Raw genomic sequence first — 24,887 nt, 5'->3', positions numbered from 1 at the left:
ACGAAACGACTCTGCGAAAAAGTCCACGAAGAAGAAGCTGTATCCATTTCCTGTTCCGGGGCTTGAAACAAACGTCGTGCGGACGCGCGTCTAAACAGAAAGTTTTGCAGAAAACTTGGCACGTTGAGTGTTTTACGCGTCTAAGTCTTCATCGGTTTTCTTTTTACCTCCACGGCTTAAACGGGCTGACTACGACAGAAGAGTAATCTAAGGTTTGTAAGCCTCATGAAGTAGTTATTCCCCGGTGATGGTAGCTCGCGTACAGCGGTGTGCTAACGTTAGTTAGCATCTAACCAGGGAGGTTTGGCGGATGTGATTGATTTAGCAATGTATGTTGCTACGGGCTGGCGCTTTAATTTAATCAGTCTGACTTAACACTCATCACCTAACAAAGTGCAGCAAGGTCGGAGTGACTGACTGTTGATGTGGGAGTTTTTATTAGTTGGAAGCTGGTGAACGTCTGTGTCAGAGCAGCTGTAGCTATGTGGATAAAGGACGGCGGGTTTTGGAGCTCATGTTTGGGACTATCACATTTGTGTGATATATGACTAATTAAGGCCAGAAATCACGAAGATATTTAAGTGATAACCATGCTCAGTAGCGATAATCCATGACATAAGTATTTGATGTTCTGCAGGATTGGAGGATGTCTCTTCCAAAGCGGGAGGTGGAGGAGTTGAGGCCATGGGTAGAACGCACTGTGAAGAAGGTGCTGGGTTTCTCGGAGCCCACTGTGGTGACTGCAGCATTGCACTGTGTGGGAAAGGGACTAGACAAAAGGAAGACCATAGGTAAGTACGGTGAAATATCTCTTATGTACTTAGAGATCTGGTGACGATTCAGTTCAGCCAAAAGTGCCTCTGACATCAGAGGCATATCCCAGGGTGATTTGTTTTACCGGGTTACAAAATGCACCCATCACTGAAGAGAAACGAGTCCAACAGCTGTCTGAAAACCTATCTGGCCTTCTTAGGAGTATTTGGCATGACTACCAAGCTGTGGGTTCTTAACATAGTGCAGACAGCCAGCCCAAAAAATGATGGTGTGAAGATCTGCGATGTAGCTATCAGCAGGGCTTGTTTGCAAAGGTAATAGATTTGCTGTCCAGTTAAAATACTCATGTCATTTGTTCATTCAAATGAAAGATTGTGAGTACAAAGAAAGCTGCCTATTGCTTTTATTTGTTTGGTTGTTTATTTATTTATTTATTTCATCTGTCTGGGAAATAATTGCTCGGTCTGTTAGACTGACTTCTGCAGGTGCTGTAGTTTAAATGTCAGTATTGGGTTTTCATAGTGTGTATTTTTATGTGGGTATTTAAGCCATTCTATGGTAACATTATTTTCTTTTCAGAGTGTTAATTATTTCATATTTATCATTCTCAGACCAGCTGCGTCCTTTTCTCGATGACTCTGCTGGAGGTTTTGTAGAGCGACTTTTTGAAGCCCTCGAGGAGAGCCGCAGCACACGTGGGAACAAAGGATCTGGAGAAAAAAACCGCAAGAGAGAACTTAAGGTAGCCTAACATCATAGCAAATGTTTATGCTTTATATTATCATTATATAACTGAATAACTAGATCTGAAGGTGTGGAGTTTTCTGACAAGAAAACTGACTATATTAACACGCTCACATGCAAAAGTGACCTGTGTTAAAGAAAAATAAATACATTACATTCAATGCATGCAGTGATTAGACTGATTGTGTTAAGCCTCAGTTTGATTAACTTAAACCTCAATGTAAACATCCCCTTACACTTGATTTACTCCTACATTAAGCTTAATTGAGGTTTCACTCAGATGGCACTTAACTTTAGTTCTACATGGACTGCACTGACACAATACTGATTATTCTTACGTAAACTTTAATTGCTGCATAAGATATTTATTTTTTTTATTTTTATTGGTGTTTGTGTGTTTGCCGGCTGTACTCAGGATGTGTTTGGTGAAGAGGCTGACACAGGCGCAGCGCGAGAAACTCCCGAGCCAACAGATGGCACAACGGCAAAGAGGAAACGAGTCCCCCGTTTTGAGGAGGTGGAGCAACCTGAGGTGATACCAGGACCTCCATCAGAGAGCCCCGGCATGCTCACCAAAATACAGGTACATAATACTTGGTGCAATAGACAATATATATATATATGTGTGTGTATATGTAAGTATAGTCGGTTTTTTTTCTTCGTCAGTCACCTCTGAATCCTTTTGCTGTCCTAACAGATCAAACAGATGATGGAAGCAGCCACAAAACAGATCGAAGAAAGGAAGAAACAACTAAGCTTTACTGCTCCAGCTCCTGCTACAACAGTAATGAGATTTCTTTCCCATAAAAATACATACTAAATAAAGAACTGTAGTCTTTTCAGGTTTTAAATTCTATTTAAAACCTTTCTAACTTCTTTCTGACTCTAGCGGTTGCCTGTTCCCACTTCACAGTCACAGCTGGATGGCCCTCCACTCTCTCGACTTCTTGGCACTGCTGGTGCTGCAGCAGCTGGTGGTGGGTCATCCATCGCTCCCTACCAGGCTGCCAGCTTCATGAATGATGCAATTGAGAAGGCCCGTAAAGCTGCTGAGCTACAGGCTCGCATTCAGTCCCAGTTAGCTATGAAACCTGGCATCCTCGGGGTTTTGGGGAACACTGGGCCACAAAACTTTGTGGCACTAGCTAATCTACATGCCATGGGGATTGCTCCACCGTAAGTGATGTCAGACTATAAATATACAATTTTAAAATGTGCACAAGACATGAAAAAAGTAGGTGATGTCTTTGTGCTCAATTGACATTGAACTGCTTTCTCTTTATGTGTAACTACAGCAAAGTAGAACCCAAGGAGGTGAACAAACCGACACCTCTTATCCTGGATGAGAAGGGAAGAACTGTAGATGCCAGTGGCAAAGAGGTTGAACTCACACACCGCATGCCTACGCTCAAAGGTACATACATGGATACACTGATCCAGTATTTGTACACAAACATACACAATGTGTTTTCTTTGTTTTGATATTCCACAAAACATGTTTCTTTCCATGTGTAGCTAACATTCGAGCAGTAAAGAGAGAGCAGTTCCGCCAGCAGCTGAAGGAGAAGCCCGGAGATGACTTGGAGTCCACATCCTACTTCGACCAGCGTGTGCCTGTTCCTCCAGCTCAGCGTGCACGCAGGACTTTCAAATTCCATGACCAGGGACGCTTTGAGAAGATTGCTCAGAGAATTAGAACTAAGGTTGGTACAACCCTGTCCCAGTTGTTTGAAAGAGAATATTTAGAATTTAAGAAAAAGAAAGTCATCATATGTCTCTTGTCTCTCTTGTATGGATCAGGCCCAGTTGGAAAGGTTGCAGAATGAGATTGCCCAGGCAGCAAAGAAGACAGGAATCCAGGCTTCAACCAAGCTAGCACTGATTGCTCCTAAAAAGGAGATTGGAGAGGGACAGGTTCCCAATATTGAGTGGTGGGACTCTTTCATCCTGCCTTCCAACATAGACATGTAAGAAATCAAAATTTGATCTTAAACATTGAGTTTGCTATCAGGAATGTGTGGAATACATGGCAATAATAATGTTTTTTTTTATTTTTAATTTTAAGAAATTCAGACACAAAATTTGAAGCGTTAGAGCTGTTTGGTGTGACCAGCCTGGTGGAACATCCTGCCCAAATGAGCCCACCAGGTAAGTCTATAGGAGGTAAAATGTGTAAGTTAAAAGAGATTTTGTCCTACAAAATCATTATTAACTGTTAAAAATGTCCTTATGCCGTAATGTGCAGAAGTCTTGAGCCACCACTCAGTTTAATTAATTAATATTAATATATTTAGCTATTAAAATGGTAAATGGGTACAGTGAGTTATTGAAACTTGTGCAACCATACATACAAATACAGTATATTAGGGCTAAACAGAGGCTTTACAATTCTAATAGGCTTGAAGGTCAATATGTGGTATGAGCAACATGCAACTAGTCTTCAGGAAAAGTTCTCCAGGGTTCTTGAAGGATATTCAAAGCTCTTCTTTGGATGTTGGCTGTTTTTGTTCTGCTCTCTTGTCAAGATGATCCCACACTGCTCCGATAATGTTGAGGATGGGGCTTTGGGGAGTCCAGTCCATGACTGATGGTGTTCCACTGTGTCTTTTTCTGTCCAGCTTTTGCTGCATCGGCAGCGTGTTTGTCAGCATTGTCATGCTGAAAAATAAAGCTGTTGTCAGTAACATGCTTTCCAGATGGCACATTCATAGTCTATCAAAATCTCAGCAATTTTCTGTGTTCGTAATTCCATCAGTTTTGAAAAGCTTTCCAGCACCACAGACTGAAATACAGCTTGAAACCATAACAGAGCCTCCACTGTGTTTTACAGATGGATGTAGACACCACCAATGTTCCCTCTAAGCTGCACGCGTGCGCATTTGCGCACTGCTGGCACGCTCTCTGCGCACAGAAAATCTGCATTGCGCACAAAAAAATAATCTAACCTGAATTGAAATTAAAATGAATACTTTAACAATTCTGTTTTGCAGTGTTAGTCAGTAAGTGACTGGCTGCTCCCGTATGGGATTAGAACGATGCCACCTTCTCCCATAGTCCAGCCAACGATGCGATTCACATTCGTATATACGCAGCTAATCAACGTCGTTGACAGGCTATGACAGCGTCCTTATGTGCCGACACCGGTGTTTTAGCTAGCAAAGCGGCTGATGTGGAGTGAAGCCACGTTAAAGACAACGTGTACAACCATTGGAGATGTGAGCAGGGCAGACGGAACAATTGACGGTTTGGTTTTCTTCCTGAATACTATCGTTGTTTATATTTACTGCGGGAAGAAACTCTACAAACTGCGTTTTATGAGGAAAATGCTCGAAAGCACTCTCCGCCTGTGAGCAAAGACAAAACCAAAAAAACCCCACCCTTTCCTATTGGTCGAAAAATGTACCACGTCGACCAATCAAAAAATGATATGGCAACATGGCATTTAGTTGTTTAGGAAGGGGGAAGTTTTAGGAATGACGGCGGTGTTTTGAGATGTGAGAGATTTGCAACATTTAGCGCAAATCTTGTGTAGTTAGTGTGTAGTGTAGTCAATAGTTTTGTTGTGTGTGTCAGAACAGTGAGGCGACTGCTGAATGTTACAGGAGTGATAAATCTCCTGTTGTCAGGCCTGCAGGTATCAAGCTGTTGTTCTCCTTTATCTCATAGTGGATAGAAATTATTTTTGGAGTGGCACAAATAATTTGTGTGGCATCAAATTTGATGCAGAAAATGCCTTGGCTGCATTTTTAGGTAAACAGCTGCAAAAAACTTTGTTTGCATAACTCAGTTACTTTTTTGAAGAAGTAACTATATAATTAAATTGCCCAACATTGGTCATTATATACTGTATTTTGCAGACAGAGAGTTACATGACTCCATGTAACTTGGATGGATTTGATGCTGGTGTGACCACAAGGCACACGTCTACTGTTGCTCACAGTGGTCCAAGGGACCGTTCAAGGAGTTTGTGTTCGCTCAGACATATGAAAAATTAGAGGGAACATTGGACACCACCTCTCCCCTGATCTTCTCTGTGCATATAGATGTTGATATGACCTAGTCATTTCAAATTTGGATTCATCACGCCATAAGATCTGTTGCTGATTTTCAGTTCAGTTCGTGTGTAATTTGGCATACTTCAGCCTATCCCTGTTTTCATTCCTTATGAATCGCTTCTTGACAGTTTGTTCATCTGCTGTAGGTTTTTAGGTTATTTTTATTTCATTGTATTTTTTTAAGAACATACTTGAAAAAAAAAAAAGAATACATAATAAATTAAATAATAATTAAAAAATAACAATTCTTAACATAATCACACACCCTTTCAAATATCTTAGTGGTGTTTATGTATCACTAGCTGTTATATATTCCTTTCTTTTTTCCCCTTTAGTTGACACAGATAAGCCAGTAACTCTAGGTGTATACTTGACGAAGAAAGAACAAAAGAAACTTAGACGGCAGACACGGAGGGAAGGACAGAAAGAATTGCAAGAGAAGGTTCGTCTAGGACTGATGCCTCCACCAGAGCCCAAAGGTACGCATGTGCAAATCACCACAATAAATAAAAGTTATTATAATGAAAGATTAAACAGAATTCAACTGATGTTTGCTTTGATTATTTTCAGTGCGGATCTCCAACCTGATGAGAGTCTTGGGGACGGAGGCGGTTCAGGACCCCACAAAAGTAGAAGCACATGTTAGAGCGCAGATGGCCAAGAGGCAAAAGTCAGTAACACAGATAATTTCCATATTTATCCTTTTGTTTATGTTTGTAGAGGCTTTCCCTAGGTTTTGTCTAACATTGCCCTCTGCATTTCAGGGCCCACGAGGAGGCCAATGCAGCTCGCAAGCTCACAGCAGAGCAAAGAAAAGAGAAGAAGGTCAAGAAGTTAAAAGAAGACCTCACTAATGGTGTTCACATCGCAGTGTACAGGTGTGTGTTTAAAGGGAGCAGCGAGCTCATAAGTAAAATACAGTAGTTAATAGTAAAATGTATAATGCTAAGTATGTTTGTTAGGAAGTGTGACTGATTTAAGCATCTTCCCTACTCAGGATTCGAAACCTGCAAAATCCTTCTAAGAAGTTTAAAGTGGAAGCCAATGCCAACCAGCTATACCTGACAGGCACAGTTGTTCTGCACAAAGATGTCAACATTGTTGTGGTGGAAGGAGGTAAGTGATGACACCGACAGATGCCAAGACATGTTTTATTGCTTATTACCCTTAATGTAATAAACAATTTTCAAGTTTCCCTATTCCTCACAGAGTGTTTAGCAAGCGTTTGCAGACAAGTTGGCTTCTTCCATGCAAACTACAGGCAACTGCAGCAGCCTGTTAGTAACCAAAGCAGTCACAAGAATGTTTTTGCTGCTGCACAGTATACCTTTTTGTAACCAGAGCCCCCTTGTGACTCCCAGCAACTGCTGGTGAGTCTCCAATTGTTCTAAGCCTGTGTCACTTAGCCCTTAATGAACAGATTCTTGTATCTATAGATACATGTCTGATTCTGCATTGGTTAGCTCTCATGAACGATCTCTAGGGCTAGGTGATATGGCTTAAAATCCATATTGCGGTATAATTTGAAGCATGTGCGGTAGCGATATATATCGCGATATATATTCTTTTCTTCTGTATAACATATTTTACACACTATAAGGCACACTTAAAATCCTTTAATTATCTCAAAAATTGACAGTGCGCCTTATGTATGAATTCTGGTTGTGCTTACGGACCTCGAACCGATTTTATGTGTTACACGGTGCGCAGAAATCTGTCAAAAATGTTTTAGTACGACTTTGGTAAGCTATGAAGGCGCACTGCTTGATGGATTGCCGGAGTATTACGGCTACCGTAGTCAGGAGCCTTGCAGAGTAATCTGGGTCCAAAACTCCCTCTCTTCAGGTCCCAAAGTCAAAAGAACACTGCGGCATCACTGAGAATTAAAAACTGTCTAAATTATTTCATCTTTAATAAAATGATCAGTGTTGCTGCTTTATCAGGTGTAACAATTAAGTTCAACATCCAGGCATCCATGAAAACAGAATTTATTAAACTGAACGGAGTTAGAAGTTAGCAGGAAGTTAGCTTGCTAGTTTCCACCTAAACATGATATGCCATGTTCTGACTGAGAGATTAATAAAAAAAATTAAAACGTACAGCTCTTCTATCACTTCCAACATAAATGAAGACAGAAAAGTAAACAGCAGTCACTTTTGTAGGGTTACTGAAATCGGACTAGCTGGTATATAATGATGTCCTACGTGATCGCTAGCAAAACAGCTACATTAGCATAACATTAGCACAGTGAAGCTGAAGGATGAACGCTAACTTTTCCCCACTTGATAAAAGTTAACGTGAGGGATTCTGGTGGTTAGGGACAAATGCAATTGCATGGCAGGATGCTATAAACGGACCAAACTTCAGTCAGGAGAACAACTGAGATAATCCATCCACAATACGAGGTTAGTCATTAATATACTGCAACAACATGGGAATAGAGCAGCGGCGAGAGAATTCAGCATTAATGAATCAACGGTATGGAAGTGGAGGAAGCGCAGTAATTTGCAAATGATGTTGTTTGTAGCCACTGCAATGCTTTCGACCAAAACAGGTGCAGCTCGATGACACCCTTAACATGCGCTATAGCGGTAGAGGGGTGAAGTCAAAATCTCTACCGTTGGCCAAATTTATATCGTCTCTACCATATACCGTTTATACTGCCCATCTCCATAAAAATTGTACAGATATATGTATTTCTTTTTATGAAAAGGTTTTTGACTAGAATTCTATTTGTTAAGCTATGCAAATTTCCAGACATTTACTATCTACTTTTGCATGTGCAAATATAGATGTTAGAATATAGAATGAGAACCAGAAATGCAAATAAAAATTGTCTATTCTGCACCTGAAGTTTCTGCAAAGCTCTTTTTAAAAGTAATCTGTAGATGATTTGTTATAAAGCTGCTCGTGAGCCCTTAATCACAAGCTTTTCCCCACTGCTAATTTGCCTAACTGCTAGGGTGTGAAATGTTAGTGAGAGCCCAGTGCATTTAATTCTTGGAGTTGTTCCCTTTGGTTCTAAACTACTGAAATCATGTAGAAGGCAATTAATTGGGTTCTACAAAATTTCTTTCCTGGTACTGCTTCAGAAATTAAAGCAATGGGATAAACACAGTCAGAGTTTAAGGTCTGTTCTATCCACTACTCGGTGTATTACATTTGGGGCTGCTAAAGGATTTCATAATGAAGGTTTGGGATAGACAGCTGCACGCTTTGTGCTTCTCCTCCTCCTCATCTTTTTGGTTGCTCCCTTTTGGGGTCTCCACACCAGATCATCTGCCTCTATCCCTGTCCTAGGGGTCCTCCTCTGTCATACCAACCCTTGCATGTCCTCCTTCATTACATCCATAAATTGTCTCTGTGGGTCCTTCTTTTCCTTCTGTTTGGCCGTGTCATCTTCAACATACTACAGTTAGATTGTTAAGGTCATAAAAAGTTGTCTGAATTGTTTTATGATGTAAGCTACAAGTCAAAAACACGTCAGTCAAGCAATAAAGTTTTTCTTTATGTATTGCTTCTTACCCTCTTCTACATGCATTTTGCTAGTCCATGTCCACAACCTCTTAAGTTTGCATTCATATCCATAGTTTACCTCTTAATTTTTGACATTCGTATCTCTTTTAAAATTATTATTATTCACTATTAGCATTTTAATGATGTATCCAAGTCAAAGTAATGTAAGGGCCTATCTCTGCTAACACAGGGTGGGAGGTGGTGTACAAAGGACAGTTTGCCAGTGCATCATCACAACAAAAATAAAAACAATGAATAAATTAGGAAGCGCTTTCATAAAATATATATAAAGTGATGTACAAATTTACCAGAAGAGCTATTTACTTTGACACTGTCATGGAATTAGTGGCTCCATAGTGTTGGGGTTTATGCGTTTGCCCCACAAATGAAAGATCTGCAGCTTAATCCCAGGAGGAGAGACAAATCTCTTTGGGATTTACAAGTAGTTGGCTTAAAATAGTGCTTTAATGTATTAGACCCTTCATTTCAAAACAATGAATAGAATAAGAAGAGGACTGGATTGGAATTGGGCCTAAGTCTACATTTCTCCTTCCTTTTAGGGCCCAAATCGCAGAAAAAGTTCAAGAGGCTGATGATGCACAGAATCAAATGGGAGGAACACAACAGCAAGAGAGATGGTGAGATTGTTTTGAATTTTGATTCTTTATGCAAATGCAAGCATATACAGTATTTTAGTGAGATGAAAATCTCTGCCTTTTATTCCTAATTAGATCCAGATGGTGATGATGATACGAAGAGGAACAACAAGTGTTGGTTGATTTGGGAGGTGAGTGAATATTTTGCCTTCTGTTGCGTACTCACTTTTAATTACAATTTGTTTTTTGTGATGTTGCTCAAGTGTAATGATTCCTTTTGGTTCTTTAGGGAACAGCTAAAGAGCGTAGCTATGGAGAGATTAAGTTCAAGCAGTGCCCCACAGAGAGCATGGCCAGAGAACACTTCAAGAAGCACGGCACTGAACACTACTGGGACCTAGCCCTGAGCCAGAGTGTGTTGGAGACCACAGACGACTGAAACTTGTCAGCGGAGTATCTAGTTTCAGTCAGGGCTCTCTTCCTACAAACCTCCAGATCAACAGCCTCACAGCTAGCCAGCCTTCACTGCTGACTGCTGCAGGGGAAAGAGGCGATATCAAGAGACTTGAACATTGAAAACAAGGAACAGTGACCCTGTGTGGATATTTTTGTGAGAATGTGTGACCGATCAGGATGTGTGTAGGAACAGTATGTATGTAGGTCTGCATCAGTGTTCATCTTTTTGGCTAGTAGACTCTTCTGTTAGATATTTCCTGTATTATTAAATACAGTCTGGCAGATTGCATTATGTTATGGAAATCATTACATGAGACATGTGATGAGATGACGAGAAACTGTCAGGTTATGTAAAGATTGAAGTTTGGTGAAAATAAAACTGCTTTGACTAAAGCACTTCAATAAAGAGATGCCCCACACATTTAGAGAAAACTATCTTTCACAGTTTAAAATGCCTCAATGTGTTTAGTTTTTTTGTTTAGGTAAAAGGAGGAGTTTGACTCAGTTGTTGCTATAGTTCTCTGTACAGTGACCATCTCAAATAAACCAACTTTAAGCGCCGCCTCCACCATATTTTCTGTAACTGAATTATTTTATTAATATATAAACTATATATTAGGTTTTGGTAGTGCACTGTTTTCTTTTGCGCTTGTGCTTGTAGCTCTAGTTTTGCTCTCCTAATAAAGTAAAACAGGGGGGCGTGTTTTACCCCCAGCAGTCCTCATTAGTTTAGCTCCTCCATCCCCAGCAGCACCACAGAGTTGGAAAGATGGCGGCCGGTTCAGGGGCTGCAAGTGGTCACGGCTCACGCAGCTCCACCGCTGCTCTGGAAGCGTCTTTGGACCGGCGTTTTCAGGGAGTTTCAAACACTATGGAGTCAATACAAGGACTTTCAGCTTGGTGCATTGAAAACAAGAGACATCACAGCCTTATCGTCCGCTACTGGATGAAGTGGCTCAAGAAATGTGAGTAGCTTGTCACTGAAGCTAATCCGCTAGCTAGCGCATTTTAGCCATTTTTCAAATGCATTTCTGTCTGGACCAGCTACCAGTTTGCAAAACTCGGCTGCAGTTTATTGCGTTAGGGACAAAGTTGTTTAGTGCACAAAAGAGCAATAATTTACCCCCTGAACGAAGTTCAAGTTTTTTGATATGCAGCATATTTATAAGCTAACGCTGCCGTTGCTTGAAATTAGCTGCTAATGTTAGCAAAGCTACTGCTAGCGATGTTTACAGTCGGGCCTCCCGGGGTTCACGGCACTGCGCTTTTAAGCCGAAGAGCAAACATGATAAAAATATTATTTTTAGACTGATTTAATCAGCTGCATGTTAGCTTTAGTTGGTGCATGGTGGTTTGAGTTGTTCCTGACGGCTGGTCGTATCGAGCATAGTTTATTTAGAGGACGCGTGAAGCGATAAAGGAGCGATCCACTTAAATTAAACTCGTATGTCCCTTTCATTGTTATTATATTATTAATTTTTACCGACAAGCTCATTTAACATTTATACTAAAAATGCAAAATTAACTAGACTAGCTGTAGTTCCAAACTTTCCAAACAAACGGTGATAACGTCGTTTAAACTATCTACACTTCATTTATCTCCTGTCAGATTAGTATTAACGATAATGCCATATAGTGGGTATGTGCAGTGTAGATATCGTGTAATACACTTTAATTACAGCACCTCACCCTTTACTATTGGCTTCTGTTTAAAATGTGTTAGATAGTTATTATTTTGTTCTGACGTGTTATAATCCCCGTTGACATTCCCATAACGTGTTTAGACTGGTTTCTAATTAAATATATCTTAAGTAGCAGAGTACACGTGCGCAACAGTTCTTACATTAGAAGTAGAAGTTACGTTGTTTGATATTAAATCCTGTCTAGTTAGGTTAAACTTTTATCTAGTAAGGATGTAATTTTGTGCCTTTCAACCTCAATGCTAGATATCTGAAATGCACTTTTAAATAATAAAATTTTATATCTGTACCAGTAATTCCGATTTAAGATGTTGAGTGTAAAGAGGTCTCATAAGAGGCATGAGTCTTATCATTGTAGCTTTCTTAAATCAACATATACTAATATTTTGCTACATCAGAAATATTTTGTTAATATGTCAGATATATTGGAAACACAATTGCTCATAGATCTTGCTTTTTATGTCTTATGCTTTTTATTAACTTTGTATGTTCCCCTTGTGGATGCGTTGGTTCTCTGTCGGTACTAAAACTTCCTCCCACAGTCCAAAGACATACATGCTGGGTTAACTTGTGGTTTTAAACTGGATGTGTGTGTGGATGGTTTTGTCTCTGTGTGTTTGTCCTGTTATGGACTGGCAACCTGTCAAGGACTCACATTATTAAGGTCTAGTGACATCTGGTGTAGGCTTCAGCACTCCCCAAAACCCTAAATTGGATGTAGTTCTAGATCCCAAAACATGTCATGGCCAAATAATAAAAAATAAATAGCTGCTAGTTAGTTGTGTTGGTTAAATGCTAAAAGAGCCCTCCATAATAGAACAAGTTATCAAGAGGGAGTTATGAAGAGTTGTAGCCTTGAAAGCATTTCCTTAGTCACTACAGTCATCTCTGCTTTTGCACTCTAACACTATGTTGACATTTCAAGGCGGCACTCTTATCTCTACTCCCTCCATGTACTTGTATCTTATGAGTTTTTATGAATCCTCCTGCATAATAAATCTAATAAGACCAGCCGGGATCGCAGTGTGGAGCAATTCAGTGGAAGGGCAGTTAATCAGCACACTTGTCTGCCAATGCCAAACCGTGCGTTTTTAAAGAAACGAATTCAGATCAACACTAAATGTAATGGCTTCTTCCTTTTCCTATTCTCCACCTTGGCCTGGTAGTTTGTTTGCGTAATCTTGCTAACAAAAAGACAGCTCACCCAAAAGCCGAGGAGGATTATGCATTTTGGTCAGTTGCTAGGTGAGCTTTTTGTGACAGATTCTCATGGATGATGATGAGATGTGTTTGAAAACTTTGATTCTTTGCTTAAAAAAAAAAACCCCAAACAAACAAACCGAATCATGTTTTGAAAATGTAGTAATGCTGTTTTTAAAAGTTTCCCTCAAGTCCATATAAATTTGCACCTGTTTGTATTATTTAGAGCTAGTCAAAGTCTCTGCAATATACTTTAGTTTTTTCACTCCCGTTTCTTTAATTTGTGCCCCTTAAGTGTCTACAGTACATTTGATAAGTCTCTCCCTCCTTATCCGTTGCTATTAGAAATACATTTGCTGCCTTTATCTTTATTTGTATAGGTTTTGATGGGTTATGGGCTGATTGTTATTTTTAAGCCTGCAGTAAATAAATTTCATCAGCTTTGTAGAGTTGTGTGGGAAGAACAAGGCAGGCCAACTGCCCTACATATTCTGTGCTTCTTTATTTATGTTGGTGCATGCATGATTAAATGAAATAGATGCTTGAAGTGCTGGTAAAGTCATATTGAAATAGTGCTTCTGTGTTGTTGTTTCTGTTGTAGATTGTTCAGATTCACAAACCAAATTTGGTTCCTGGTTGATGACTTTCCTGATCCTTTCAGGAATGTTCACTGCACCTTTCAGGAATGTTTTAATGAGCTACTGTCATTGTAGTAGCAGCATTATAGCCAGTGACACAGCATAAGTAACATGTAAACCCGTATGTACCCTGGGTAGTGTTTTTCCTGGAAACTGTAAGTAACATAACTACTTAACGTTTAGTGTAGTTATTTTTATTTTTATTTTTTTAAGTAAACTTATCTTTGTAACTCTTCAGTTGCTGCATAATAAAACTGAAGAATATTTTCTACCTAGGATGTTATCTCTGTTTAGGTTTTTAGCCAACTGCTTAACGGCCTAAGTAATATTCATCCTGTCATATGGAGTGCAACTAGCGAGTGTTCCAGCACTGCTCGGTGGAGACATTTGTTTATATTTGGTTGAAGCATCACAGCTGCTAGCAGGTCCTCTTTCATTCTGTTGTTGTACTTTTTGTTTTTTTTCAAGTAGAAAAGTGTGTGTGTGTGTGTGTGTGTGTGTGTGTGTGTGTGTGTGTGTGTGTGTGTGTGTTCCACGTTTAGTGGAAACAGTTTTCTTGCATATATTGCAAAGTACTGTAGATTGTTGGAGGTTGTTGAAGCTAATTTTTCACATACTAAATCTTAATAATCCTAACAATTGCTTTCACTCTCAGACATGCCTGGGCTTAATGCTGTTGTTGGGCACACTCTGTAATAGAAAACAAATGATGTTTCTGTAGTAATATATCATTTCAGAATTTGTACCAGTGTTATCATGAATGATATATGATAGCACAGCCCTAGTAGTCATAAACTCCAGCAAGAAAGTTAGCATGAACTAAAATTTAGAAAGCTGAAATGAACCATCAGTATTTAAGCATGTTTTCTAATCTTGAGCATGTGATCTATTGGTATGAAAATAAATAAAGAAAAAAAAGTGCTGAAAACACACAAAATCAGCAGACACACTATTGCTGCAGGCTCTTCTTTTGCAGGCTCAGGCCCTGTGTTTTAGAAAGCTAATCTGTCCAATGGGACGTTCTGTTTCAGTGGCTAAGTCCAGTTACTATGTGGGCATTTTTCTTTTCCTTTTCTTTTTTTATAATTCCCACCCTGCATGGCTGCCCACAGAACAATGATGAGATTAGTTTATGCTGACAATACAAATGAACTGCTGTGTACCATTTGAGCTTTTGTGTGCTGATGGAGACCAGAGCAAACTGATCAGAAGGGACTTTGTTGTAGGGCTGCAACTAAAGATTATTTTGGTAGTTGAATAATCTTCCAGTTTTTCTTTGATTAGTCAATGATTATTTCAGTAATTCTCATCTCCTCGTCCTGTTGGGCAGACCTTCTCTTCTAGGCTCCAGTGCCTCACCTGCTCAAGTCTGCCCACCTGTGACTGTCATCCTGTTGTCTCATCCCACAGAAAATTAAAATAATTACCCAGGAAACATATGAATTTGAAAATAATAAATAAAAATATTAGATAATACAAATTAAAGTGCTAGTAGTATTCAAACAAAAAAATAATAATGTGCAAAAAGGAAACCCAAATGACTTTTGTCCATAAGTACAAATCAAGCTTCAAATTAAATTAAAAATATTATTTTTCCGGTCCAAAATGACAAGTTTCCAAATTTTACAGATGATTCGGTTCATAAATACACGTTTGTAGAGGACATGCTCTGGAGTGAGGCTTGCTCTTATCTTTGAGATAATGTTCCCGGCTGCTGATAACCATGCTAAAGATGCTCTCTGTCATGGAGAGGTCAACCCGTCTTAACTGTTCTCTCTCACTACTCATTTGAGTGAGGCAGCACAATACATGTAATGAGTAACATTTTTCAGTGGTCTGAGTGGACGATGATAAAAATGCTTGAGGGACCTTTTTTTAGATGCAAAAGTGTCTGTCATGGATAATTCAGACCAACTACTGCACCACATAGACAACAGGCAGTGGAGTTTTGTTTTTTGTTGGGGGGTTTTTTCAGGCTGATTCAGTTTTTATGCCAAGTTTTAAGAAAGGAAATCTGTCAAACTGTGGTACCTGTTTTATTTTATATTTTAGTTGGGGGGGGTTTTAAACTCAGTTTTGTCTCACTTTTCTGTTCAGTTCTGCTTATTTTAAACTCTTAAGCTTTGTTGTCATATTGAAGTTTTGTAGACTTTGAGTATTTTTGTTGTTGTTGTAATTTTCCAACTTTTGGGCTTAATACTGTATCTTTTACCTAATTGTAATTTAATGCATTATAGTATAGTCAGTTTTTCAGTTTATTAGAATAGACACACATCTTGATCTATAATACACAAAGTATTTTAATGTAGTTCTGGGAGCGGGCTCTATACTTTAAGGTACAGCACTGTGGTCAACTCTGTGTTAAATGTGCTATTTAAATAAATTTGACATAACAAAAAAGGTAATGTGTAATTCAAAAGGAACATGACTGAGTAAATTCTCAATTCAGTTAAAGTTAAAAACAAGTGGGGGAAAATCACTTCTAAAGTAGAAACAAAGAAGATGAAAAAATTGAACACAGTGAAACAGTATTACATTAATTAAACATTCATTGTTCCTTTATCTTGTCTAATCATGCATAATATAGATTCTAAAATAAAACTTTCTCAGTTTTCTGCCCAACAATACTTGTTATTAAAGGATAACAACTAACATCATGATGTTGAATAGCAGTATGTATACTTCGTCCTACTTAGTGACATTTTTATTATTTCACACGCAAGTCTCTCATAAATAAAGTTTTAATGTATGATTTAGAGCGGAGTTTGATAGGGCTGCTCAATTAATCGAATTTTAATCTCGATTACGATCTGGGCTTTCAACGATCATTAAAAAAGACTGAGCCGATTATTAGCCCCTCCCTCGTGCTTTACTCTCTCGCTGCTCTGTGTGGCAAATCGAGCGCCCCTCTCTGCATTTCGAACATGTGTCACAAGAGCAGCGGTCTCCAACCTTTTTTGCGCCACGGACCGGTTTATGCCCGACAATATTTTCATGGACCGGCCTTTAAGGTGTCGCGGATAAATACAACAAAATAAAACTAGTACCGGTACCGAAAAAAAGAAAATTTATTCATAACACACGTGAAAAGACCCAGGAAAACCGAGTAAACGATAAAAACGATAACAAAATAATGCTGAAAACCGATAAAAACCCTGAAAACTATACATTTCACACCTGAGCCTCAACTCTCACGGCCCAGTACCAAACGACTCACGGACCGGTACCGGTCCGAGGTCTGGGGGTTGGGGACCACTGATTAAGAGGACCCGAGGGAAGCTCGGAAAGCTAAGCAGAAGTTATTTGGAGAGGAGAGTGACTGCCGTTGGTTGAAAAGAAAGGTAAAAAAAACTTCAGTGGTGTGGAAACATTATGGGTTCACAGAGTCAGACGTGGATCAAGTAGACATAGTGTGTAAACTTTGCTACAGTGTCGTAGCTGCACCACAGAGCAACACTGCAAAGTTCACTAAACATAGATGTTTACATTTTTCATTTGTTTTTTATATTGCAAACATTTGCACTGTTATCAGTATTTGCACACTATTTTATATTATTTTTTGACACTCTTTAAAGTCATTATTCAATACATTGTTATTGTTAAATAAATATCGTCAAATAATCGAGATCTCAATTTCAGTGAAAATAATCGTGATTATCATTTTTGCCATAATCGTGCAGCCCTAGAGTTTGAAGAAAGATCTCCTGTCACACAAATTAAAATTTGATTTGTTTGCTGTTTGGGTGTTTTCACTAATTTTCATACAAAGATGTTGTCCCTTAAGTTCTGTTCCTACAATTTACACGTTCCTAAAATGCACGGCATTGGTTGTGAAAGGATAATTAATTAATTGGTGGTTAAACTCACCTTCCTTGCTGTCACAGCACTACTGGGAATGCACATGCAGAGATTTAACGAAGCCACAACCTCAGTTTCCACAGGTTGAGAATTAGGCCGCTCAAGCTCCTCGTGCTTAGTCACAGACTGACACTGTGTCTTTACTGTTGTGCCACAGGTTTCACTGATATTTAAAATTGATATTATGATGGAACTGATTTAATAGTTTCAAATTAAATTTAAATGCATAATATTGTGTTTTGTATGTTAATTATTGCTATTAAGAAACTACTTAAAAAAGGTTTTTAAAGGTTTGTTTTACCAGCCTAAAATTTGCTGACTTTTGGGGGTTTAATTAAAAGGTCAGCAACTCAAAAAGTTATCTTGGCACAGCTTGCTGTATATAATGGAAGGTAACAAGGTGAGAGCTGAGGCAGAGGAAATACTTTCACCTCCTTTTCTTCTTGTTTATTGTTATTATTTTTTACTGGTAGATTATTGTGTTTATAAAAGGCTGCTTCTGTTTTAGACTGAGGTGATAATCCAGTCTAATTCAAATGTAAAAAACACATTAAGAGATTTAGATATTTTTAGATACGACATTTATTTCCCAAAATCCAGAATTTAACCAGTAGTATTGTTTACTCCCTAAAGCAGCAAAACTCATTGTGTCCTGCCACTATTGTATTCCTTCTTGAAATGGAAACGTATGCATAAGTTGACTAATCCAGACCATCACAAGAAGAAACGATCTTCAGCTTTTTGCTGTAGCTATAGTATCTCTACAGTGATGGTAACTGAAAGTTTTCCAGTTTTCCAGGCCTCTTACAGTAATGCGGTAAAATAAGTCAAAGATGTTGTGGTTTAGCCAGAGAAACAGTAGAGATGTTTGGTGTAGACTGCAGATGGCTTTCACGGGTCATCTATCCAAAAGTTCAAGTTGACTAAATTGGTGAGCCTTTCAGCAGGAGGATGATAGTTAGCAGAGTCAGAAAATTCACCAAGGAGCGATTTAAAAAGTGACTTGAAAAATAATTGAATCATATTTGATTTCTTTTTAAATGTTTTATTGAGATTTGAAATTGGATATACATGCAAGAATTTTTTTCTGGAAGACTTTGACTTAAGCTTGTTAAAATTTTCAAAGACTGGTGAATAAACACGTACAGAAGTCATTTCGGCAAAAGAGGGCAATGCTAGCTCCTGAGGCTAAGACTATACCTTGTTGTTTATTGAATAAATTACTGAATGTGTATGTGTTAGTCCCCATAGGGAAATAGTTCCTCTGCATTTAACCCATTCACCCAGTGAAGCAGTGGGCAGCCACCAATGCAGCGCCCGGGGAGCAGTGTGTAGGGACGGTACCTCAGGGTAGCCGTTCAGTGGAGTTGAACCCCCAACCTTCCAATCATAGGGCCACCACTCTACCTACTGAGCTATCCCTGCCCCCTTGTTTTTCCCTTGTTGGCGTTCAAGTATACTGCTTTCATCTGTAAGCACAGTATCTAATGTTGGCTTGCATTCACATCCAGCAGCAGCTTTCACTGGATGTGCATGTTTCCACAAAAGCAGAAATTTTGTGTTAAGGTAACAGTTGCAAAGTTGCAGTAACTGAGTCACCAGAGTGGTTGAACTCTGGCTAGTCAGTGGTGTAACTTGATGAATCGTGACAGCATGTCCTTGACAAAAATCAAAAACACCATTTTTGAAACCCTGCAACGAGGAAACTCGTACATCACCTCAATGTCCTCCTTTGTTATGCCGTTTGTGTTGCATACAAATGACATCACAACCCCACGCACCTCAGGTTGTACTCAATTGCAATGGGAAAACAACCAAAATTGAATCGGGTCAAACCAAGTAGAAACTAGTGTAAATAGGCTAATAGTGATCTAAACTCCAGATTGAGTCCTTTATTTCTCTGCTTTTCTTTTTTTCAGCTGATAACAATCACCGCTTGAATCTTTTCTACCTTGCCAACGATGTGATACAAAACTGCAAAAGAAAGAATGCCATCGTTTTTCGTTCAGCCTTCTCAGAGGTCCTTCCTAATGCTGCTCAGCTCATCAAGTAAGTACATAGTGTTTGTTCTACGGTACTGTCCAGCCATCACTGCATTTTGTTTCTCTTCTAACCCGTCATGCCTATCACTGAAAAGGTATTAAGGTCTGTGTGTTGTTTATCATTTTACTCTGTTAGAGATGGGAAGGTTCGCAGGTCAGTGGAAAGGATCTTTTCCATTTGGGAAGAAAGAAGTGTGTATCCCGAGGAGGTCATTGCCCAGTTCAAAGCCAACTTGAATAAAAAGGAAAAGGAGCGAGAGAAGCAGAAGGAAAAAGAAAAGGAAAAAGAAAAGGAAAAGGAAAAAGAGGCTACACCTGCAAATGGTCAGTTTGTCACTTCAGAGTTTTGTCAGTGTGTTTTTTTTTTTGTTTTTGTTTTTGTTTTTTACCCCTCATCCATAAGAAGCTGATAGGATATTGTCGGCACCCTACTGGGCAGGTGGGCAGGCAACATGAACTCCCAAGTTTGTGAATGCGATAACTTGAGAAATAGTCACCTAGGATTTCCGAAACTTTTTCAAACTAAAAACTAAAGTCTCAGTGACCTTGACCTACCTCAATAAATTCAATTCCTGTTTGGTAGTACACTCCTCTGGTCAACCTGCTGGTAATTGGGAGTATTGTAGGTTGCTAGTTATTAAATTTGTACATTGATGAGCAATATAAATTTTAAAAATGCTTCAATAAATTTTAAAATATAACTTGGTGGCGCTGCTGAATAAAGTATGTGTGTGGGAAAACGCTGTTCAAAGAAAACTGAAAGTCAGCAGTTTAACGAAAAGTCCGTTTGAGGTGCTAAAATACTGAGGTAGTGTGGGCACTGCTGAAAACGTATTAGTGTGGGCATAGGTTACTAAATCATCCTTAAGTTAACGCTGTCTGTTTGGAATATTTCCAGATACCTTACAGTGTTTTTAAAGTAATTTATTTTTACTCTCTAGCTCCTGCTAATTCCAAAGCTGCCCTGAAGTCCAAGATTGTGGCGGAGTTCACGGTAGGCCTTCTTTGTGTTTTCCTGGATTTTTCTTTTTTCTTTTCTTTTCTTTTCTTTTCTTTTCTTTTCTTTTCTTTTCTTTTCTTTTCTAAAAAGCCTGAAAATCAACCACGATATAACAACATCTTGTGATGTTAAATCATCTGCACTCTCTCTCTTCTAGCCCCACTCCCTCATTGAACAATTGTTAAAATATAGGCAAGCTGTTGCCGAAGAAGAGTTTCAAGAAAAGCAGCTGTCAGCTCTCCGGGTGGATGTCTGCAGCACGGAGGCCCTCAAGAGACTTAAAGGTCAGATGTCACTGGGCTTATTTGTACATCAGTGCACACCTGTTGTCTTCTGTACTTTCTCTTAAGTCTCAAATATACTGGATTTTTATGTCCTTGGCATAGCCTGTCAAAACAAGTATACATATCACTAGCAGGGGTCTTCCTGGCTTCTTACAGGCCTTTGGTGTGGGCATGGAGGGTAAAGTTAAAAACAAACAATAAAAACATGGACTTGTGATGGTTTTAGACAACACACCTGTACTTTAATTGTACCTAAAGTCCTTTTAAAATAGTTCTCTACAAGGCAACACATCCCTCACTGTCACAACACTTTATACTCATATCAACAACTCAAATTGTCGCACTTGTTAAAGTGAGCCAATTCATTTTCATCTGATATTTGCTGTGTTGCTTTTACTTTTGTATTTTATTGTAAATTAGTCTGCTTCAGCTATGTTACAGAATCTAAAAATTTAGTCTCATCTTTCAACATTTGTCCTTTATGACATGCAGCACACTGAAGGAAACTGTTTGCTTAAGACATGCTCATAATAAGAGAAATCTATCTTCTCTTAAGCGAGGGTGCTCCCTGATGTAGTGTGCGGGCAGCAGAACACGTGATTAGCACTAGCTTGTGGTGGACGTACGGGACTATTAGTTGTGCTGCTTGCATATTGACACAATCTGAAACCACAGTGCAGGTTAAAAACCCAAGTAATGACCAGTCTGACTGGGACAGACATTTGTGTTCTCACATTCTGAAATGCATCAGCTCAGCTTTATCACCAGGGAGTTTTTTTTGTTTGTTTGTTTTAAACATCTCAGTGCAAAACTCACTAATGAACTGTGCTTAGTTCCCTGATATCTGAGCTTATAAATGAAATAATTTAAACAAATTACATGTGGAGGAGATTTGAATTCTCCACATGTATTTGAAATGTTTTTTAGTACTGGTAAGTTTTTCTCTAGCCTCAGCTGAAAGCTCTTGTACAGCCAGTACACACATTAAACACACACCGTAAACAATGGCTGTTAAGTCTTTGCATCTTATTTCTGAAAAGGCCCATGTACCATTTCTGAGAATGGCATCGGTGAAAAGGGTTCATGGATAGGTCAATGGATTATTCTTGTTAAGCGGGATGCAGTTCTCTGGAAAAAAAAGTGTGTTATTTATTTATTTTTCCCCTGATGCATTCGGCATCAGCACTGACCTTCTGACTGTTCTGTTAGCTTTTTTTCTGATTTAACTTGTTAAAAATTGAGTAAACCTTGTGTTTAATGGCTTGCTTGTCAACTGTCTCTTGTGTTAGATAAGGCAGGGGGGAACAAATTTGCCAAGGACTTTGAGGATGGCAGCCTGAAGCTGCAGGAGTTTGTCAGCTTCCTGGAGAAAGAGTTGAAAGCAGGACCTCCTCTGCTGGAGGCTCTGGGAAACGCAGATATTTTCTACGAGATGCAGTACAAGGAAGTTAAGATTGTGGCCAATGTAGGTGTTGTCTTTTGTAAGATGTAAAGATATCAAAACAATTAGAGTTAGTTGGTCTTAAAGTGGAAATATTCAAGCATTTGTATTTAAAACATTAAAACTAATTTATTTCATTGATTGGTGATCCAGCTATTCCACTGTTTGAGCTTAATTTTGTTTCTCTCTTCGACGTTCTCCTCAGGCTTACAACGCATTTGCCAATCGTGTGGCCAGTCTTAAAAGGAAATTGGATTCCCTCAAGTCCACTCTACCTGGACCTGAGGACTCTCCCATCCCCTCACCATCTGAAGATGCCCCCTCCCCCACTGGCTCTGACTCACCCTTTATGGCAATGGTGGCTAGCAGAGCCCAGCTCGATCCAGATCTGGATGGAAAGGCCATGGATGAAGGAGAAATGCAGAGTGACAACAGAGACATGGAGGACATGGATATGTCTGACGAAGAGACTGATGCTGCAACTGCAGGGGGTGAGTGTCCTAGATCTGTGGTTGTGCTATGATATAATTTTTTGTCTCCAAATTAATTCATTAGAAAGTTAAGTTGCAAAGCTGCAAACTTGTGATTCAATTTTGAGAATCTATGAGCTCTTTGAATTTCCTTCATTCTCAGATGATAAGAAGGAAAAGCCAGCCGCTGCCATGTCTAAGGCTGCAAAGTCAGATGCGCCTTCAAAGCTTCCAAATCCGCCTGCGAAGGCCTCTAAGAACAATGCTTCTGCTACTACCACCACAACCACCCCAGTGACTCCCACATCTGCTACTCCTACAAGTACCCCAGCCACCCCTCTGGGTGTCAATCTGGCCAAGGTGGACCTGGGAAAGATTACCTCCATTCTCAGCTCGCTAACCTCCGCCATGAAGAATACAGGTATGTTTGTGGAAGAGGGACAAGACTTTCTGTGTTATGCTTGGTGGTTATTAGACAAAATTTAAAAAAACAAGACAAACTGTTCTGTTTTGTGAAAAAAAAATCCAGGACTAGACGGGCTTTAAAAGTGTTACTTGATATTAATTTAGGCCATCTTCCTTCTAAGATCAGCTTCTTATGTTCCTCCAGACTACTTTCCACATCAACAGCAAACATCATTTGTGGGCCATCATCTGTGGTGATGAGACTATGATATTGAAACTTGTAAGATCAGGAAAGTTACAGGTTTGTGCACTGTGAACTTCAGAGAGTCAATGTGAAGTTCTGCTCTAACATTTTAGGGCATGTCAAGGAAAACATTAGCGCAAGCGCCGTGAACTGAACTGTGGTGTGTTCACCGTCGGCCATACATACCAGAAGGAGCCGTTTAAGGGGACAGACCTGGACTTCAAGTTCTGACCTAAAAGATGATCAGCTATGGATGAGAATATGATTTTTGAAAGGGAGATTTTAAATCCAGGAATATTTTTAGGTTCTTTTTTTGTTTGTTTGTTTGTTTGTTTTTTAAAGCCTCTCTGCTATAAAAGCTTCATTCTCACTCCGCTGAGTGGGCAGGTGGTTTAGAAACCCAAGTTTGTGAATACAATAACGCGAGAATGAGTTCATACTGTAGGTGCATCTACTGAAAAGCTCAGATGAGTTTTAATGTCAGTGACCTTGACATCAAGGTTAAGGGTCAGTGGTCAGGTTATCTGAAAATCACCTAATTTTCCAGTTCATAGCATAGGTGCATTTACTAGGAAGCTGAAGGGTAGAACTGGCAGCTGCCACTATATATTTTTGTTATTTTTTTCCCCATGTGCTTAATTCTAGAACTTTCTGATTGTACTTTTTGTTTTATAATAATCTGTATTCATTACAACATTTTCAATTGAATGTCCTAGAATTAACTACATTGATCACTTATCTTTTCAGACTTGAATCTAGATGTTATTCAACCCTGACTGTGCTCACAAAATATGAAATGCTAATTGAAATTATCAACAAATGTGCTTATGTTTCTCACTCATTTTAGCCCTCCCTCAAGAGCCTGCAATGGGTTAGTGAAGCAATGTTAACAGTATTTCCAGGAATATGTAATGACCTCTGCATTACATGAACAACTCTCTTGGAAACTGTAAAAGTGGTTGTGGTTAATTATCTGTGGAGCCATTTCCAAATAAGCCGCCATTACATTTTTCTGTGTAAAGAAGACGCACATCACCCAGCGTAGCTCAATGATTTGTTTTTTTAAATTATGTCTGGACAACAGGGGATCTCTGTGGAACAGACTAATGAGCAAAGTCAGTTGTTGACCATGCAGCTCATACTTGCTGGTTAACTTTAATGTTGTTTTCAATTTATTGTTGGAACACAGAACATTTTTTCCAGTTTAAGACGTTTTGTTTGATTCAGTACATTTAAAATAATTTTGTTAAATTTCTGGGGCTGCTTTGATCTTTCTCTCTGCAGCAAGCCCATCACCTCGTCCATCTCCTGGGACACCCACAACCCCATCTGGCCAATCAGCAGCCTCCAAAGGAACCCCTCCAAGCCCTGCCTTGGCCAGTATCCTGTCACGTGTTGATATCACACCTGAAGGGATACTTAATGCTCTGTCTAAAACCAACACAACAGGTAAGATCCATATAT

General features: G+C 39.2%; 2 protein-coding genes across 3 annotated transcripts in view; both read left to right on the top strand.

Annotated features, from left to right (window-relative positions):
• prpf3 (PRP3 pre-mRNA processing factor 3 homolog (yeast)) lies at positions 1-10,702 on the top strand. Of its 2 annotated transcripts, none has more exons than XM_085292004.1 (17): positions 1-212; positions 638-791; positions 1,386-1,516; positions 1,934-2,101; positions 2,216-2,302; positions 2,432-2,694; positions 2,814-2,932; positions 3,034-3,221; positions 3,319-3,485; positions 3,584-3,666; positions 5,909-6,052; positions 6,144-6,243; positions 6,338-6,451; positions 6,571-6,689; positions 9,650-9,727; positions 9,821-9,876; positions 9,975-10,702. In XM_085292004.1, the coding sequence occupies exons 2-17, from the start codon at positions 647-649 to the stop codon at positions 10,122-10,124; spliced, it is 2,112 nt and encodes a 703-aa protein (XP_085148130.1). In that variant the 5' UTR covers positions 1-212; positions 638-646; the 3' UTR covers positions 10,125-10,702. The 2 variants fall into 2 exon arrangements, with proteins under 2 accessions (XP_085148130.1, XP_085148129.1); XM_085292003.1 differs by having other exon boundaries at positions 2,408-2,694.
• A 195-nt stretch (positions 10,703-10,897) lies between these two features.
• rprd2b (regulation of nuclear pre-mRNA domain containing 2b) overlaps positions 10,898-24,887 on the top strand; it is a 20,077-nt gene continuing 6,087 nt past the window's right edge. The window contains exons 1-9 of the mRNA XM_085291999.1: positions 10,898-11,106; positions 19,457-19,586; positions 19,716-19,903; positions 20,521-20,573; positions 20,737-20,863; positions 22,153-22,328; positions 22,510-22,795; positions 22,938-23,195; positions 24,708-24,872. Of these exons, the coding sequence (XP_085148125.1) occupies positions 10,911-11,106; positions 19,457-19,586; positions 19,716-19,903; positions 20,521-20,573; positions 20,737-20,863; positions 22,153-22,328; positions 22,510-22,795; positions 22,938-23,195; positions 24,708-24,872 (1,579 nt within the window). The 5' untranslated portion in view covers positions 10,898-10,910. The remainder of the gene's footprint in view (positions 11,107-19,456; positions 19,587-19,715; positions 19,904-20,520; positions 20,574-20,736; positions 20,864-22,152; positions 22,329-22,509; positions 22,796-22,937; positions 23,196-24,707; positions 24,873-24,887) is intronic.

The sequence above is a fragment of the Mchenga conophoros genome, linkage group LG11 (assembly GCF_057382185.1).
Source record: "Mchenga conophoros isolate Kocher_MC1m ecotype Shallow Benthic linkage group LG11, M_conophoros_male_GT1.1, whole genome shotgun sequence".
NCBI classification, from domain to species: domain Eukaryota; kingdom Metazoa; phylum Chordata; class Actinopteri; order Cichliformes; family Cichlidae; genus Mchenga; species Mchenga conophoros.
The sequence above is the reverse complement of the archived record's forward strand: the minus strand, read 5'-3'. Positions and strand labels throughout refer to the sequence as shown.